This window comes from Typopeltis vanoorti, chromosome 2 (assembly GCF_054136105.1).
Source record: "Typopeltis vanoorti isolate ZY-2024b chromosome 2, IOZ_Tvanoo_1.0, whole genome shotgun sequence".
Taxonomy (NCBI): Eukaryota; Metazoa; Arthropoda; class Arachnida; order Uropygi; family Thelyphonidae; genus Typopeltis; species Typopeltis vanoorti.
Genome location: NC_143550.1, coordinates 183,757,965 through 183,777,539, shown reverse-complemented (window position 1 = coordinate 183,777,539; position 19,575 = coordinate 183,757,965). Strand labels below are relative to the sequence as shown.

At 35.7% G+C, this 19,575-nt stretch overlaps 1 protein-coding gene across 1 annotated transcript in view; it reads right to left on the bottom strand.

Annotated features, from left to right (window-relative positions):
* LOC150109717 (uncharacterized) overlaps positions 1 to 19,575 on the bottom strand; it is a 490,804-nt gene that overhangs the window by 140,141 nt on the left and 331,088 nt on the right. The window contains exon 18 of the mRNA XM_090403072.1: positions 13,874 to 14,051. Within this exon, the coding sequence (XP_090259198.1) occupies positions 13,874 to 14,051 (178 nt within the window). The remainder of the gene's footprint in view (positions 1 to 13,873; positions 14,052 to 19,575) is intronic.

Here is a 19,575-nt window from a genome sequence, read left to right as displayed (position 1 = left end):
ATGTGCAAAACGTTAGTTGGCACCCCTATACCCCTCCCCCCAATAAAAAAAAAACACTTCATAAAAATGTTATTTTTAATATTCAATGCCAATAAAGTGAGTATTTGATTTTGAATTTTATCTCCTAAATAGGAGGGCATATTTTTAAAGTCAGGATCATATTAGCTACACGTCATGTGTGTTCCAATATAGAAGGATCAAACTTTTCTAACATCTTAATGAATTTTAAAAAATTGCCATTGTTGTGATCGTAAAGTTTATTACTTTTACCACAAAGAGCTAGATTTTGTTTGCCTAAAAACTGTACTACAAAAATTATTCTTTTTATAACTTCATACCAACGTTTCCTTTCAATATCTAAAACTGTTTGTTGCAAATGATCAATACAAGTTTTATTTTTTAAGGATGTAATTAATTCTGTCCATTTTAATTGTTCAAATGATTTAAATTTTTCTCATGACGATTCAGGTACATTGCAAGATGTTGCCTATATTCTGCTGATAACAGCAGAATATAGAATAAAGTTAAAAACTTCAGAAGATTTTCTTAAATATGTTTAGAGCAAATGCGAGTGTGAACAAGATTAAACAAATTCAAACGCGCGTCATCCTGTAAACAGTAAACCCACGTAAGATCAAGTTTTTACTTGTTTACGCTAAACTACTTGTTAGAACTAGGATCAGAATAAAATAAGATCTTAAGGAATAATAACAAATAAGTGATCATAAATAATTTGTTTAAGACAAATCTATAAAATATAATTAAAATTTAAACAAAAATGTAATTTATTTTGATATAATTAATGAATAATATTCTTTTTTACATATTTCCTCTTCGCCTGAAATCTTTGGCGCCTGTGTGTGTCGCACACATTGCCGGCATCCCCCTGGAGTGGCTGTGTACACATTGTTGCATACACAGCCACTCCCACTGCCATTGCATATCTCAGCAGTTTTGTTTTAGTTATGCTAATCTATAAATCTTTTTGTCCATCTTTCTCTTCTATCATCTGCAAAACATTAATGATTGAGATTTTTTCCATTGATGTTAGTTCCAAATCCCATGAGACATGCTTGAATTACTAAAGGGTTTTAGTCTTTGGGAAAGACAGCATCCAGACAGTAAATGAATGTTGACCAGCATCTGCTCATGTTCTTTTGCAATTCAGCCTTAGAAGAAAATGCAAGAACAATTGTGACCATCAGTAGATTGTATTACCTGTGGAATAGGCATAAGGCTGAAACAGAATGCTTGAAGAAAATGATTAACTTTGTGAATGGAATGGGTGTCAGTTAATTGGATTGCCTTCTTCTGAACAGCACCAAAGTCACCTTCCACTTTTTAGGAAGATTTGATGCCATCCAAAAGAAGGTAATTCAGTTAACTAACAACCCCCTCACAGATTCACATTATTTTCTCATGGATACAAGAAAATGATGCAGGTCTTGATGCCATCCAGAAGAATACTATGTGAGTAGTATTCTTCTCACATAGTATTCTAGGTTAAATATAGGCTTGGTTCCATTTTATAGGGTAGATATCAAATAAATAGAAAATATTGGAAAATAATATATAAGATGGTTGTTAAAGCGTCTCCTGGCATAAACACATAACAGCCATTGCATCCTCAGCCTCTAAAAAACTAGGATTTCTCTTTCGCTCAAGATGTTACTTCACCCCTGAACAGCTGTTAACCCTATACAAATCCACCCAACCATTGAGTAATGCTCTCACGTATGGGGCCCCCAAAAGCTCCCTCAAAATGCTCGACTCAATACAGTGGAGAGCGATCAGAATTATTAATGATCCATCTTTTACTAACTCACCCCCTTTCCAACACACACACACTTTCATACAGACAATCGGTCTCCGCACTATGTGTATTCTCCAAATATTTCAATGGAAAATGTTCATCTGAAATAGCATCAATACTTCTCCTACTCAGTAGTAATCACTGGAAAATGTGCAGCTGCTGTTGCTCAACATCCCTTCACAGTGCACCTTGAAACCCAGAGAACAAGTTTCTTCTACTCCTCCTCCTTCATCCCTGCAACTGCTGTGCTGTGGAACAGTCTCCCCCTTGTTGCATTCCCCAATGAATACAATATAGTCATTCAAATCAAATGTGAATAAGTACCTTCTCTTCCAACCCACCACTCATACACAGTACTAATGTACTATAGGTTGATCAACCAACCTCTCGTGTTTGGGCTCAACATTAAAAAAAAAAAAGTTACCAACTTATCATGTGGTAATGTATCAAAAGTTGCAAAATCTAAATATACCACTGTATATTTATCTTCCTTGTTCAGTGCATTCATCATCTAGTTGTAGTGCATGAGTAAATTGGTAAAACATAACCTTCCTTTAACAAATTCAGGCTGACCATCACAGAGAATACTGCTATTTTCAACCTGCTTCTATATCCTAGCTCTCAACAACGTCTCCACACCTTTACCATAACAGATAGACCTATAATTTGTAGCCTCTGCCTTAATGCCACCTTTGTGAAGTAGAACAATTTTACCCTCTTTCAACTTCTTTAAGATGTGTGTTGTTTTAAGACTTGTTAAGTAGGCACACCAAGACTGCTATTAACTCTCTGGAACATTTCTCTTACGACACAGTGATATGGCATCAAGTCCTATTCATTACTGACAATAAGTTTGCTTAATTCCTTATACCTCTTGCTTGCTCACCAGCACTCTAACCTCACCCATTTCCTCTACATTTGAGCTGATCATGATATGCTAATAAGGATGAAATACCCAATGAACTGCTCACTAAATACCTTGATTTTGTCCTAAGCAGCACTTATCAATATTACATTTTCATTTATTAACATCACCTTACCATAATCGTTCTTTCTTCTACTTGCGACATATTAAACAAAAAAACTCTACGATTTTTCTTAGTCCAGTTGGTTAACTTCTGCTCATACCAAGTCTCTGTCATTATTACCAAATGAGTATCACCTTCCTCTCTTGCTCTTTATACTCATGCAACTGACTCATCATTATTCATCTTGTCCTCCACAGTGCCTTCTTCCACATGTCATGATTAATCCCTTCATTCATCCATTTGACACATAAATTATTATTCAGCCTTTTCAGAATATATTCGCACACATCGATGTTGTTAAACTGCTATGGGTCAGTGCCTAAGCAGCATTTATCTCCATCCCATATAACCCATAATTCCATGCTACAGCTACAAGCTGTCTTCTAAACTTGTCTTAATTACTGGACTCATATAGTTCCACATATATCCTTTTCTCACATTAGTCTTCATATGGCTGGCCACCACTCAGGTGATCACCTCATGATCACATCCATCAAATGGAGGAAATTGTGACACTCCATTCACAAACACAACATCATCATCAAATTCCTGATATATACCCTGAAGGGATGTACAGGATATGACAGAACTAAATGAGCAATTACATCATTACTAACTTCCTATCAACAATTTTCCTCCAAATCAGTCTGTTACCTGTCAAGACTGCAACATTATCAGATCTTATATTTCTATCTTCTAAGGAACTTTTTACCATATCAATCCACCTGTCTTGGGTCTTACTCTGGGTCATTTTCCTGACAACCTGGCAGAGAACACTTGTTTTGCTAATCTTTCCTCTCCGATTCTGTTTAAGTGACCATACCACCTGAGATTAGTTCCGCTAACGCATTTCTGGATGCCGACAATGTCAAATTCTTTCCTAATAACCTCGTTTTTAATATGATATTGCCATCTATTCAGGACCCTAATCTTTCTCAGGACTCTCATATCTGCAGTCTCTAGTCTTTGGTCAAATGTTTTACTTCTGACCCAGCTTTCAGATCCATAGGTTAAAACTGGCTTGAATACTGCCTTGTACAGAACTAATTTATTAGTGTTTTGGCAAATTTCTCTCTCATTTCATATAAATTTATTCAGTTGACTTACCATACCGGCTTTAGCGATTCTGTTGTCTATTTCCATATTTAATTTACTGTCATCACTAAAAATCGTGCTTAAGTAGCTGAAATATTTTACATGTTCTGTAGTTTCTCCATTCACAATGCAGTTGATATTTTCAATGTTTCTGCCTATTTTCATTGTCTGTTTTTTTAATGCTGACCTTCATACCATATCTATTACAACAGTTATTCAATTTAGTCAGGGAATCTTGCAGACTTCTACTGGATTTATTTAGAAGTATAACATCATCTGCAGAAAGCAAAGAGCTGAGATTAACATCTCCAATTTTGATATTAGGTTTAATATCACTTTCTTCACAATGTGATCCGTTTAGATAATGAATAACATAGGGGATAACGTACATTCTTGTCTGACACCAGATTTTACATTAAATCAACTTCCTATACTTCCTTCAATTCCAACTGCTGACTTACAACTCAAATAAAGACTAAGTATTGCTTGATATGACATCCCATTGACACCATATAACTGTAGAGTTTCAAAGAGCTACTCTCTTGGCACCATGTCATATGCCTTTTCCAGATCTACAAAACTTGAATACAGATCTTTGTTATATTCCCATGATTTCTCAACTATCTGTCGTAAAGTGAAAATCTGATCCTGACAACCTCTATTTGGCCTGAATCCAGCTTATTCTTCACCACGCTTCTCTTCCACAATCCTTTTCAACCGTTTCTCAAGTATACTTGCATATATCTTACCAGGAACACTCACTAATGAAATGGCTCTGTAATTCTTACATTCAGTTTTATTTCCCTTTTTATATATGGGTACTATGAGAGCTCTACTCCAATCATCTGGAATTCATCTCTCCCTCTGTCCAGTCCTTTTGAACTATGCAGTGCAGCCACTGTACAACTTTTATACCTCCACACTTGAGCATTTCTGGTCGAATATCATCTACATCACTGCCTTTCCACATTTCAGGCTTTTGATGGCTTTTTCTACTTCAAATATGGATATGTATTCCTGACTGCATGACTGTTCAATGTTTTTTACCACTATACTGTCATCACTATGGTAAGAACATAGAAAATAAATATCAACAAAGTCCTCCCACAACTTTTTTTTAGCTAGTTTTACACAATGTTTAGCTTTCTTACATTTGTCTCTGTATTCTCTATGAGCACAAGCTGACTTATTTGTCAGGAACTTTTGATATGCTTTCTTCTTTTCTTTCACTGCTTTTTTAATTTCCTGTGTCCACCATGGACTTCTGATTTTTCTATCCTTACAGACAACCTCACACATGCCTATCTGGCTGAATCAATCAGTGTTTTCTCCAGGGCTTGCCACCGAATCTCCAAGGTTTGGTTGCTGTTCTCAAACTTTTTCATTTTTTCTTCAATCATAATGAATTTAGCTTAATCCTTTATCCAAGTGTAAACAAACAAAGTTTGCACCTGAAAATATCTTAAGGACTGAGGTAAGGCAGTGCATACCTAGGCAACCACCTTAGGTAAGGTAGGTTGCACCACTTTATCTCAGTCTGGTGAAAACAATGCGGGCCTTGTTTAACCAGGTGACATGAAATTCTGTCAAGTTGTATCATCATTCTATATTTTGGTTTAAGCCAATAAGAGTACAATTTGGTCAGCTAAATTGCTAGCCCATCCTTCCTTGTTCGTTCAGTATCCAGGTGGTGCACCTGGTTACTGAACTCATGTCCAGTCGTCAGCTTCTCATGGTGCACCTAACAGGGTGCACCATGACAAGGTGAGGACTAGACATTAGGTCAGAAGCCCTGGTCGGTTCTCCGCATTCCTTTAAAGGCTATGTGGAGGTCTCCTCTCAGTTATATAGCTTCGACTCTTAAGCACCCTGACAAACACATCCTCTAATGAAATGATCAGATCTAAGACTCGATTCTCGAGTATCCTACTTCACATACTGCCTAAGATAGTTGTCTTTTAAGAACCCAAAAAATTAATTTTCCTTATATCCAGATTCTATCTCTTCATTCCAATTTGTATTACCATATTTATAACCACCCATAACAATTATCTCTCTCTTATTCACTAACCCAAGTTTCCTTTATCACCACCCTCCACATTCCCTTGCCTTCAGCAACATCTGATTAAATATCACCACCTGTCAATCTCCACCTTAACATCATGCTGCCATTATTTCCTCCTTCATTGTATAGAAATTATGGAGGCAAACTCGCTTATTAGAGCAATTACTTTACTTAAAGCTAAGATAAAAAATAATCAACATTTCAACCTTTATATTAGGAATTCATGCATATACATGAATTCCTGATATAAAGGAATTCATGTATATGCATGAATTCCTTTATATTAGACAAGCTCCATCACAATTTACTTTAGTAAGCTACAACCTACAACATTATGGAAAATCAAAAGCCCTGATTTTCCATAATGAAGGGATTGCATGTATCATTTGAGATCTTTTCTTAATAGAATTATACATACTGTTTCCCTTATGTAGGGTGAATTAGAAGAGCTGAGCCAAAATCAAAATCAAAAATCAGCTAATGCCTTTTTATTCCCTTATAGGGAGTAGGCAAGGCCATTTAGCCCTATCTAACTTTTGAAGACTGAGTGGGAAATTCAATCTCCACTGGCAGACAATCAGATAGAGCTAGCCCAAGGATATCACTAATTAAGTGGCAAGCAGTGAAGCGAGATGGCTCAACAAGTGCTGCCATCTTGTGGTCCCCAACCCTAACACAATATATTTAATGTCTAAAATAATGTGGGTTCTACGATCGATTTTCTCGAGTTTCCGGGATGAAAAACCCAAGTTTCCAGGAGAAAAAACCCGCTTGCCCGTGCCAGAGACCAACTAACTTGGGAACCGGTCGAAAAAAAAAGCTTAGAAAAATTTCCTCTAATCGACGACTAGATTTGAAACAAAGTCTTCCTTCGTGCAGTCAAGCGCCATGGCGTGCAAATGCCCATCCACTTAGCTACACAGAAGAGCTGCGTAGGCTTTTTAATTTTGTGGTGGTTTGAATGTTGCTTTAATACTGTATTTTTGCAGTTCTATTTTTCAGATATTTCCCTGAACATTATTGTAATCTTTTTATCTTTGGTAGCATTCACGTGGAGGATTATGTCGATTGTTTTTCTGTTGTATCCATTCTTTACAAATGCTTTGCTTATAATTTGATACTTATTTTTCAGATCCTGTTCATCACAGGAAATTGCTACGATCTATTTTTGAGAGTTCTAATGATCTCTAGTTTTTTTTTTTTTTTTGCTGGATGATGGTATGAGTTTATGTATTGGCCTGTATGCATAGGTTTACTGCAGACAGTGATGAAAAGGCAGCCTAAGGGAAGATGTGACTAGTGTCCAGAAAAGAAAGTGTTTTCATTTTTAATGGTAAATTGGATCTGTTTATGTTGTTTGTTCAGGTGGCTTAGTAATGTAAAGTTTGGCTGCAATGGACCAAAGTGTAAATATATCGTCAATGTATCTGGGCCAAACTTTTGTTTTAGACATTCTGAATCTAGAGCTCATAACTCAAAGCCTTCTTATATAAGAGTTTACTGTGTGTGTGTGTGTGTGTGTGTGCGCGCGTGCATGCATGTATGGGGGGGGGGATGAGCTCATGGTTGTACCTTTTTTTTGTAGATAGAAATAATTTTGCCAGATGAAACATGGGCAAAGAGGTATTTATTCTGAGGCAGATGATAGAAAAATATATGGAAGGATAAAGGCCACTACATGTCGTTTTTATAAATCTAGAGAAGGCATATTGACACAGTGCCTAGAAAAGAGATATGGAGGAGTCTAAGAAAAAAGAAAGTACCAGAAAAATATGTCAGACTGATACAGGAAATGTACAAAAATGTGCAAGCAACAGTTAGGAGCTGTTTGGGAATAACAGAGTTTTAAGATAACAGTTGGTTTACATCAGGGATCAGCACTCAGTCCTTTTCTCTTTAATCTAGTAATAGATCCTTTGACAAAGCAAGTCACAGAGAGAGAGAGAGAGAGAGAGAGAGAGAGAGAGCGCACCTTGGAGTATGTTATATGCAGACGATATTGTACTGTGCACAGAAACAAGACGGGAAGTGGAACAAAAGCTGATAAGATGGAACAGAGTATAAGAAGAAAGAGGACTGAGAGTTACTAGAAGAAAAACTGAATATCTGGTGTGTGTGTGTATGTGGTCAAAATGTTGACACTGAAGAATGTAGTGCTGAATGGAGAGGTCATCAGAAAGTAAATAAATTCAAATATCTGGGTTCAGTAGTGGATAGTAAAGGTGAAGTGGAAAGAGAAGTCAATAACAGAATTCAGGCAGGATGGAAGAATTGGAAAGAAACTACAATGTTATATGGAATGGAGACACTGACTATGAAGAAGCCCAGTGAAAGCAAAATTAGTGCTACAGAAATGAGGATGCTTCGATGGCTGTGTGGAGCAACAAGGAAAGATCAAGTAAGGAATGAACACATCAGAGGTAGCGTAAAAGTGTCTGCAATTACAAACAAAATACAAGAAGTGCGATTAAGATGGTATGAACATGTAATGAGATGAATGAAAAATATAATGGACGAAGTATCATGATAATGATGGGAAATACAAGGAAGAAGTAGACCAAAAAACAGGTGGAAAGATAATGTAGGGGAAAATCTGAAGGAGAAAAACCTGAACAAAGATGCAGTCTACAATCAAAACCAGTGGAGAAGACCCATCAGAAACAGCGACCCCACATACAAATGGGAGCAGCTAAAGAAGAAGAAACATGGGCACAGGAATTTGTCTTCATAATTTCTACCCAATGAATGCCGACCATTGTGTAACCATGAAAAAAAACCCCCACCCCCTTGCACTTCACCTTGTTCAGTGGAGAAAACTCCCCTGTTGTCATTAACAGCTCTCCATCCCTTCTAGTCCTTTCTATATACAAAAAAACATACTTCTCCATTTCTGTTCCAGCCAGGATATCATTCTCATCGAACAATTTTTTTTGGGAATTAACAAGTGTAATAATCTCCCTTACTTCTGCTTCTTGTATTTGTAAAATAAACATAACAGTTCACTTTTAGGTCTATAACTAGTTTTATACCTTTTGTCTGTGATTTGTCTACACCTGCCCAAATTATGGATTGCCTATTATCCTTTTTTTTTTTTTACAACTGGATAACCAGTGTCAATTCATATATATTAAAATAGATGGATTTCTCCCTTTAGATTTTTCCAAAGCAGGAAATCCAGGGTTCTGTTCTACCCCTCTCATTAACTTGAATACTATCCATAGCCTTGCTGATGAATGTACTGTACTCTGCCTACTCAACCTGACAAACCTTGCAATGCTTAAACATCCTATTCCATGATCTCAGTCAATGCCTTAAACATCAATGTACAGTCAATTATTCAGTGAAGTAAGAAAAATCTAATTACTCCTATGTTATCAAAACACACTCTTTATTTCTTCTCAGAAAAAAAAGGATACATTCACTTTTTAACCTGTGATAAAACCTAGATTGCCAAAAAAGATCTGATATTTTCTGGAGTTATTTACCTACAGCTTTTCCTGGCATACATGCACAAAGATATGAAGATCACATTCATGGTTCTCCACATAGTCAAAAAATTTGGTGTCATCTTTCACTCAAGAAATAATTTTGTATATTCACCTACTAACTAAGAGAAAAAAAAATCCCAAAACTAACAAAAAAAAAAAAGCAATTAAAACCCAACAAGTTTCATAAGTCATAAGACTTACATCATCAGGGTACTGGTACAAAAAAGTTTTACACAACAAAAGACCATAAACAATTAATTACTCAAAGGTGCAGAAAGGCTTATGTGTTTGTCACACATATTGTTTTATTTTTGATGGTATATATCAGAACACAAAATTATAAGTAAATAATAATTTATTGACTTATTGCTGATATTTTGCTGGTTATAACCACCATCTTTAGAGCACAAAAACACAGTTTGTCACAATACACGAGACTACAACAACATGGTGTAATCAACAGATTAGTTTAACAAAATTGTAGCAGCAACTAAAGTCCTAATTAAGTGCCCTCCATCTGAAGGAAAAAAAAAAAAATTCAGTTACTACACAAAGACTAAAATCCTAAAAAACAGAGAGAAAAAGCCAGTACTAGTTATGTCTTAAGATGACTGTCTCCCAGATCTTCGGCAACTTTATACAGTCATAGTTGTTGAGATTTGGAGTATGTTTCAAAGCTTCTGTTGCTTCTAAGGACAATCTCTCTCTTTGACGTAAGAGTTTATGTGCAGTACTTTTTTCTTCTAGTTGATTCTGGGTGCAGGGGGGGATCCAAAGCATGGTCTGCTAGGCCGGACATGCAATAATGATAGTGTCGGATGTATCTTTTATGTTCACTGATGCAGAAGAAAATATATAATATATGATACTGGAAGAAAACAAAAGTACTGCACATAAACTCTTACAAGTTGGAGAGATTGTTCTTAGAAGCAACAGAAGCTTTGAAACATACTCCAAATCTCAACAAATATGGCTGTATATATTTGCCTAAGATCTGGGAGACAGTCATCTTAAGACATAACTAGTACCGGATTTTTTTTCTCTGTTTTTTTAGGACTTTTGTCTTTGTGTAGTAACTGCAATTTTTTTTTTTTTTCAGATAGAGGGTGCCTAATTAGGACTTTAGTCTTTGTGTTGCTGCTACAATTTTGTTAAACTAACCCGTTGATTACACCATGTTGCTGTAGTCTCACAATACAAAATACAAATACAAAATGTTATATTCAGGCAATAACAATCAAGGAAAAGAAGGAGTAGCCATAGTATTCAATACAAAATACGAGGCTCATCTTCTTGAATGGCAGGCAGTGTCATGTAGAGTGATTTGGACAAATATCAGAATGGGGAACTGGACAATGAGACTTATGTCTTAACTTATGTTTTTGAGCCTCTAGAGAAAGCTACTGACACAATGAAAAAGAAAAAGTTGGTCCTTGTTGGGGATCTAAATAGCAGAGTATGAAGTGATTGTCAGACATACAAAAATGTTTTGGGAAAATTTGGAGAAAAGAGCAAAGCTAATAATAATGGCAAATACCTGTTAGATTTCTGCTCAGGACATGGACTGGTTATTACTAACACTATGTTCCAACATAAAAATGTGCACAAATTCATATGGAGAGAAGAGGCAAGGAATAAGAAAAGTCTCACTGACTATATTATTGTTGATAGTGATGTTTTCTCCCTGGTGCAGGACACCAGAGTGTACAGAGGATTTGAAATTGGAAGTGATCACTATTTAGTCTTGAGCAGGAAAATATTGAATTTCATATTGAAAAGAATAACACGTAAGAAAGTTTTAAAGTGAATAAAAGTTAAGCAGCTCTCAGATGTGAACTGTAGACCAAAATACACAAAGATTATTGAAGGAAAAATGAAAGAGTTTGAGGAACCAAACATTGGAGATTTAATGGCAAGCCTTGAAGAATACCCTGATTGATTCAGCTAGAGAGGGATGTGAGGAAGTTGTCTGCAAGGATAGAAAAATTAGAATTCCATGGTGGACACAGGAAGTCAAAGAGGCAGTGAAGGAAAAGGAGAAAGCATATCAAAAGTTCCTGGCAAATAAGTCAACTTGGGCTCGTAGAGAATACAGAGACAAATATAAGAAAGCTAAACAGTGTGTAAAACTACTAAACAAAAGTCATGGGAGGACTTTGGCAAGAACATAGAAAATAAATATCAAGAAGGTAGCAAAATATTCTGGAGGTTGTTGAAGAAGCTTAGGAATGGAGGAAAGAGTGCAGTAAAAGGAGTCAGAGATGAAAAAGGTGAAATGAAAACGGGAGAAAAAGATATCCTTGAAGTATGAAGTAATTACTTTGAAAATTTGCTAAATGAAACAAGCAGTGATGACAGCACAGTGATAAAAAACACTGACCCATGCAGTCAGGAATACATATCCATACTTGAAGTAGAAAAAGCCATCAAAGGCTTGAAATGTGGAAAGGCAGCAGGAGTAGATGATATTCATGTGGAGGTATAAAAGTCTTACAGTGGCTGCACTGCATAGTTCAGAATGCCTGGACAGAGGGACAAATTCCCAATGATTGGAGTACAGCTCTCATAGTACCTATATATAAAAAGGGAAATAAAACTGAATGTGAGAATTACAGAGGTATATCCCTATTGAGTGTTCCTGGTAAGATATATGCAACTATACTTGAGAAACGGTTGAGAAGAATTGCGGAAGAAATGTTTGGTGAAGTACAAGCTAGATTCAGGTCAAATAGAGGCTGTCAGGATCAGATATGTACTTTATGACAAATAGTGGAGAAATCATGGGAATATAACAAAGATCTGTATTTAAGTTTTGTCGATTTGGAAAAGGCATATGACAAGGTGCCAAGAGAGAGAGAGAGAAGCTATTCAATAAGCTACAATTATATGGTGTCAATGGGGCATTATATCAAGCAATACTTAGTCTTTATTTGAGTTGTAAGTCAGCAGTTAATAATGAAGGAAGTACAGGAAGATGGTTTAATATTAAATCTGGTGTGAGACAAGGATGTACATTATCACCTCTGTTATTCATTATCTATATGGATCACATTATGAAGGAAAGTGGTATTAAACATGATATCAAAATTGGAGATGTTAATGCCAGCTCTTTGCTTTATGCAGATGATGTTACACTTCTAAATAAATCCGCTAAAAGTCTGAAGATTCTCTGACTAAATTGAATAACTGTTGTAATAGATATGGTATGAAGGTCAGCAATAAAAAGACGAAGACAATGAAAGTAGGCAGAATCATTGAAAATGTCAACTGTGTTGTGAATGGAGAACCTGGTGGAACAAGTAAAACATTTCAGCTACTCAGGCACAATTTTTAGTGAAGATGGTAAATTAAATATGGAAATAGCCAACAGAATCAACAAAGCTGGTATGGTAGGAAGTCAATTGAATAAATTCATATGGAATAAGAGAGAAATTAGTCGGAACACTAAATTAGATGTACAAGACAGTGTTCAAACCAGTTTTAACTTATGGATCTGAGAGCTGGGTCAGAAGTAAAACACTTGACCAAAAACTAGAGACAGCAAATATGAGAGTCCTCAGAAAGATTGGCGGCATGAACAGATGGCATCAATGGCAATATCATATTAAAAATGAGGATATTAGGAAAGAACTTGACATTGTCAGCATCCAGGAATGCATTAGCAGAGCTAATCTCAGGTGGTATGGTCACTTAAACAGAATGGGCGAGGAACGATTAGCAAAACAAGTGTTGTCTGCCAAGTTGGCAGGAAAACGACCCAGAGGAAGACAAAGATATAGGTGGATTGATACTGTACAAAGTGCCTTAGACGATAGAAATATAAGATCTGATAATGATAATATTGGAGTCTTGACAAGTAACAGACTGATTTGGAGGAAAATTATAGATAGGAAGTTAGTAATGATGTAAATTTTTCGTGTGGTTCTATCATATCCTGTATACCCCTTGAGGGTACATGGCAGGAATTTGATGATGATGATGTTGTAGTCTCGCGTATTGTGACAAACTGTGTTTTTGTGCTCTGAAGATGCTGGTTATAACACCAGCGAAAAATCAGCAATAAGTCAATAAATTATTATTTACTTATAATTTTGTGTTCTGATATATACCGTCAAAAATAAAACAACATGTACGACGAACACATAAGCCTTTCTACATGTTTGAGTAATTAATTGTTTATAGTCTTTTATTGTGTAAAACGTTTTTGTACTGGTACCCTGATGATATGTAAGTCTTATGACTTATGAAACTTGTCGGGTTTTAATTTTTTTTTATTTTTTTTAAATTAAACTCTTTATTTACATCATAGTGTGGTATCAATACTGAAAACTTCCCAAAGAAATAAAAACTTGTTTTATGCTTCCTGTTAAGTGTCTATACACACCTGGTTTTGGTGGTTCATTAAGATTATTTCTAAATACCGGTTCACCATTTCCCACTAGAAAGTCATTGTCACTGTTTTCCAATAGAGGTAGTTCATTTTCATTATTTTCTATTAATAGCTGCTGCACCTGCTCTTTAACAAGATCACTTTGAGTTGTATCATTTGAAAGGTTTTTGTCCTGTGAAATAGAAAAACTTGATCATTAAATGTATACACCAGTACTTAGAACATGTTTAATACATTACTAAAGTAATTATAATTAAAGTAATTGGAAGTTTTTATTACTTGGCTATGCTGTAAATTAAAGATACCAAGAAATTATATACTTGGTTTAATCCTTTTTCCAAGTGTAAGCAAACAAAGTTTGTGTCTGAAGTATTTTCAGGATTGGGGCAACTCATTGGTAAAGTCTTATGACTTCACATCACCTGCCTTACTATCCCATAATGCAAAGCACATCTCCTTACAGGCATGTATAATGCTATGCATTATGGAAAGGTCACTATCCAGACTGGTTTCGATCTTTATTGAGGTCTCTTCAAGTGGGAGTCAGATCCGGAGGTGATACTAAGGTTGAAGTAATGCATAAGTCATATTTTCTTATACGAGTTGCCAAAAGGTGTCACACCTTATTAAATTATTCTGGATTAGAGAAAAGTTATTGGAAGTTTTTTTTCACTTGGCTATCACCTTTAGTATCACCTGTGGGTCTGGCACCCACTGAAGAGACCTCAATAAAGGTTGAAACCAGTCTGGGTAGTGACCTATCCCATAATGCATAGTATTATACATGTCCGTAAGGAGATGTGCTTTGCATTATGAGATACTAAGGCAAGTGATGTGAAGTCATACCACCTTTATCATGAGTTGTCCAAGTCCTGAAAATACTTCAGGCACAAACTTTGTTTGCTTACACTTGGAAAAAGGATCATCATCATCATCATCAAATTCCTGCCATGTACCCTCAAGGGGTGTACAGGATATGACAGTACTACATGAAAAAATTACATCATTACTAACTTCCTATCTACAATTTTCCTCCAAATCAGTCTGTTACTTGTCAAGACTCCAACATTATCAGATCTTATATTTCTATCGTCTAAGGCACCTTGTACCGTATCAATCCACCTATATCTTGGTCTTCCTCTGGGTCGTTTTCCTGCCAACCTGGAAGAGAACACTTGTTTTGCTAATCTTTCCTCGCCCATTCTATTTAAGTGACCATACCATCTGAGATTAGCTCTGCTAACGCACTCCTGGATGCTGACAATGTCAAGTTCTTTTTTCTTTCCTAATATCCTCATTTTTAATATGATATTGCCATTGATGCCATCTGTTCACACCTATAATCTTTCTCAGGACTCTCATATCTGCGGTCTCTAGTCTTTGGTCAAGTGTTTTACTTCTGACCCAGCACTCAGATCCATAAGTTAAAACTGGTTTGAACACTGTCTTGTATACAGCTAATTTAGTGTTCCGACTAATTTCTTTCTTATTCCATATGAATTTATTCAATTGACTTCCCACGATACCAGCTTTGCTGATTCTGTTGTCTATTTCTATATTTAGTTTACCATCTTCATTAAAAATTGTGCCTAAGTAGCTGAAATGTTTTACCTGTTCCACAGGTTCTCCATTCACAACACAGTTGACATTTTCAATGATTCTGCCTATTTTCATTGTCTTTGTCTTTTTATTGCTGACCTTCATACCATATCTATTAAAACAGCTATTCAATTTAGTCAGAGAATCTTGCAGACTTGTAGCGGATTTATTTAGAAGTATAACATCATCCGCATAAAGCAAAGAGCTGACATTAACATCTCCAATTTTGATATCAGGTTTAATACCACATTCCTTCATAATGTGATTCATATAGATAATGAATAACAGAGGGGATAATGTACATCCTTGTCTCACACCAGATTTAACATTAAACCATCTTCCTGTACTTCCTTCAATTCTAACTGCTGACTCACAACTCAAATAAAGACTAAGTATTGCTTGATATAATGCCCCATTGACACCATATAACTGCAGCGTATTGAATAGCTTCTCTCTTGGCACCTTGTCATATGCCTTTTCCAAATCGACAAAACTTAAATACAGATCTTTGTTATATTCCCATGCTTTCTCGACTATTTATCGTAAAGTGAAGATCTGATCCTGACAGCCTCTATTTGGCCTGAATCCAGCTTGTTCTTCACCAAGCTTTTCTTCCACAATTCTTCTCAACCGTTTCTCAAGTATACTTGCATAGATCTTGCCAGGAACACTCAGTAGGGAAATACCTCTGTAATTTAATTCTCACATTCAGTTTTATTTCCCTTTTTATATATGGGTACTATGAGAGCTCTACTCCAATCATCGGGAATTTGTCCCTCTGTCCAGGCTTGCTGAACTATGCAGTGCAGCCACTGTAAGACTCTTATACCACCATACTTCAGCATTTCTGGTCGAATATCATCTACTCCTGCTGCCTTTCCACATTTCAAGCCTTTAATGGCTTTTTCTACTTCAAGTATGGATTTGTATTCCTGACTGCATGCCTGGTCAGTGTTTTTTATCACTGTGCTGTCAGCACTGCTTGTTTCATTTAGCAGTTTTTCAAAGTAATTACTCCATACTTCAAGGATATCTTTTTCTTCTGTTTTCATTTCACCTTTATCATCTCTAACTCCTTTTACAGCACTCTTTCCTCCATTCTTAAGCTTCTTCAACAATCTCCAGAATATTTTGCCACCTTCTTGATATTTATTTTCTATATTCTTGCCAAAGTCCTCCCATGACTTTTGTTTAGCTAGTTTTACACACTGTTTAGCTTTGTTACATTTGTCTCTGTATTCTGTAAGAGTAAAAGCTGACTTATTTGCCAGGAACTTTTGATATGCTTTCTTCTTTTCCTTCACTGCCTCTTTAACTTCCTGTGTCCACCAGGGAGTTCTGATTTTTTTATCCTTGCACACAACCTCACCACATGCCTCTCTGGCAGAATCAATCAATGTTTCCTTCAGAGTTTGCCACTGAGTCTCGAAGGTTTGATTCCTGTTCTCAAACTCTTTCATTTTCTTTTCAATAATATTTCTGTATTTTAGTCTACAGTTCACATCTGAGAGCTGCTCAACTTTTATTCGCTTTAAAACTTTCTTACATGTTATTCTTTTCAATATGAAATTCAATTTTATCCTGCTCAAGACTAAATAGTGATCACTTCCAATTTCAAATCCTCTGTACACTCTGGTGTCCTGCACCAGGGAGAAAACATCACTATCAACAATAACATAGTCAATGAGACTTTTATTATTCCTAGCCTCTTCTCTCCATGTGAATTTGTGCACATTTTTATGTTGGAACATGGTGTTAGTAATAACCAGTCCATGTCCTGAGCAGAAATCCAACAGATATTTGCCATTATTATTAGCTTTACTCTTTTCTCCAAATTTTCCCAAAATATTTTTGTATGTCTCACAATCATTTCCTACTCTACTATTTAGATCCCCAACAAGGACCAACTTTTCCTTTTTCATTGTGTCAGTTGCTTTTTCTAAAGCCTCAAAAAATTCCTCCACTTCTACCTTAGTAGAACCTTCTGTGGGACCATAGGCACAAATAAGTCTCATTGTCCAGGTTAAACCAATTATATAATTTCTTGGTATCTTTAATTTATAGCATAGCCAAGTGAAAAAACTTCCAACAACTTTTCTCTAATCCACAGTAATTTAATACTAAGGTGTGATACCTTTCAGAAACTCTTATAAGAAAATATGACTTCTGCATTACTTCGACCTTAGTATCACCTCTGGGTCTGGCTCCCACTGAAGAGACCTCAATAAAGGTTGAAACCAGTCTGGGTAGTGACCCTTCCCATAATGTATAGTATTATATTATACATGTCTGTAAGGAGAAGTGCTTTGCATTATGGGACACTAAGGCAAGTGATGTGAAGTCATAACACCTTAACCACGAGTTGCACCTGTCCTGAAAATACTACAGGTGCAAACTTTGTTTGCTTACACTTGGAAAAAGGATTAAACCAAGTATATAATTTCTTGGTATCTTTAATTTATAATTAAAGTAAATGTACAAGTAGCATACTTATAATGCATAATCTGGTTAAAGAAGGCAGACTATTCCATTAAAGACTACAATATTCAAACAAGTGGTACAAAATAAATGAATAAAGTAATAATAATAATAAAATTAATCAGTGGTATCTCTTGTAATAATAGTGCATCTCAGATTGAAAAAAAAACTTAAAAAGCTGACAGCCTTGCATTGAGTGACATACACAAATTTCTGATATGTATCTTCAAGCAGTGTAGAAGATATAATGTAGAAGTGTTTATGTAAATCTTGATGGTAGTAGCTTTCTGTAAAGAAAATTAATCAGTGGTATCTCTTGTAATAATATTGCATCTCAGATTGAAAAAAAACTTAAAAAGCTTTCACGTATAGAAATACTATACTAGTATTTCTATACGTGAAATACTAGTATAGAGCTGAAAGGCTTCGATTTGGGATAAGATATCAAAATGAAGAATATTATGTATTCATCCATATTTTGTATGTATCGATTTATACGGAAAGAAACTTAAATTTCAAAATTTACCAGAGTTCATGAGAATACACCATGTTTGGAATCAGAGTTGTCTTGCTTTGCACTACTTAAGACACTGACTCTGTCAAGAAGCCCATACATTTGCCTTTTGTTAGTGCTTAGATAAGTTTCTCTGGCCTGACAGCTGTACAACCAGAAGAGGACAAACCTTAAGAGGGCAAAAATCTTCAATATCATAGCATGCTATGTCAGAAAGTTAAATTCATTCTAAGTGAACTCTCAGTGGGTGCATAATAAAATACTACGATGTGAAGCAGACAGGTTTCAATTTGGTATAAATAAGATATTGAAATGAAGGGATATGTTAGGGATACATTCATACCTATTGAGAGTTAATTTATGATGAATAAACCATTTAAATCATTTAAATTAAATCATCATTATTATACATATTAAACAGCTGTGGCCCTAATACAAAGCTCTGAGGCACTCCACTTATTGCACTCATTTTCCTAGATTCCACTTCACCACGTACAGTAGCAGTATATATGTACTATACACTCCACATACTAGCTAGTCTGAAATTTTCAGAGGAGGGGGGGGGTTGACTGGTTGACTGTCAACCTCCCTCACCTGCCACTTTCTGGCCACCAGCTAAATTTATATCCCTTGCAATTTGCTCCAATTTACAGAATAGTTATCCATGCAGTATTCAGTCATATGATTTTGCAGAAGCTAATGGAAATGGCTACACCATGCAGAAGCATGGTGTAGCCATTTCCCTTATCTAATTCTGATGTCACTTATAAAATATGAGTAAATTAGTAAGGCATGACTTAGTTTTACAAAACTGTGTTACTCATCATAGAGTGTTGTATTCCTATTCACCCATTCCTGAATTCTACCTTTTTTTTCTGATGTAGTAACTACCACTCCTGAAGTAGATACCAAATGATCTGAAATTTCTTACTTCTGTCTTGGAGTCATCTTTATATGTCTTACCTTCTCTTTCTACATCCTTGAAACATTTACAGAGCTGAGATTTAGATTAAACAACTTTATGAATGGCACTAGCAGTTCTCCTGAACAATCTCATACCACATGGGCCAATATTTGATACAAAACATTGATATTTTTCAATATG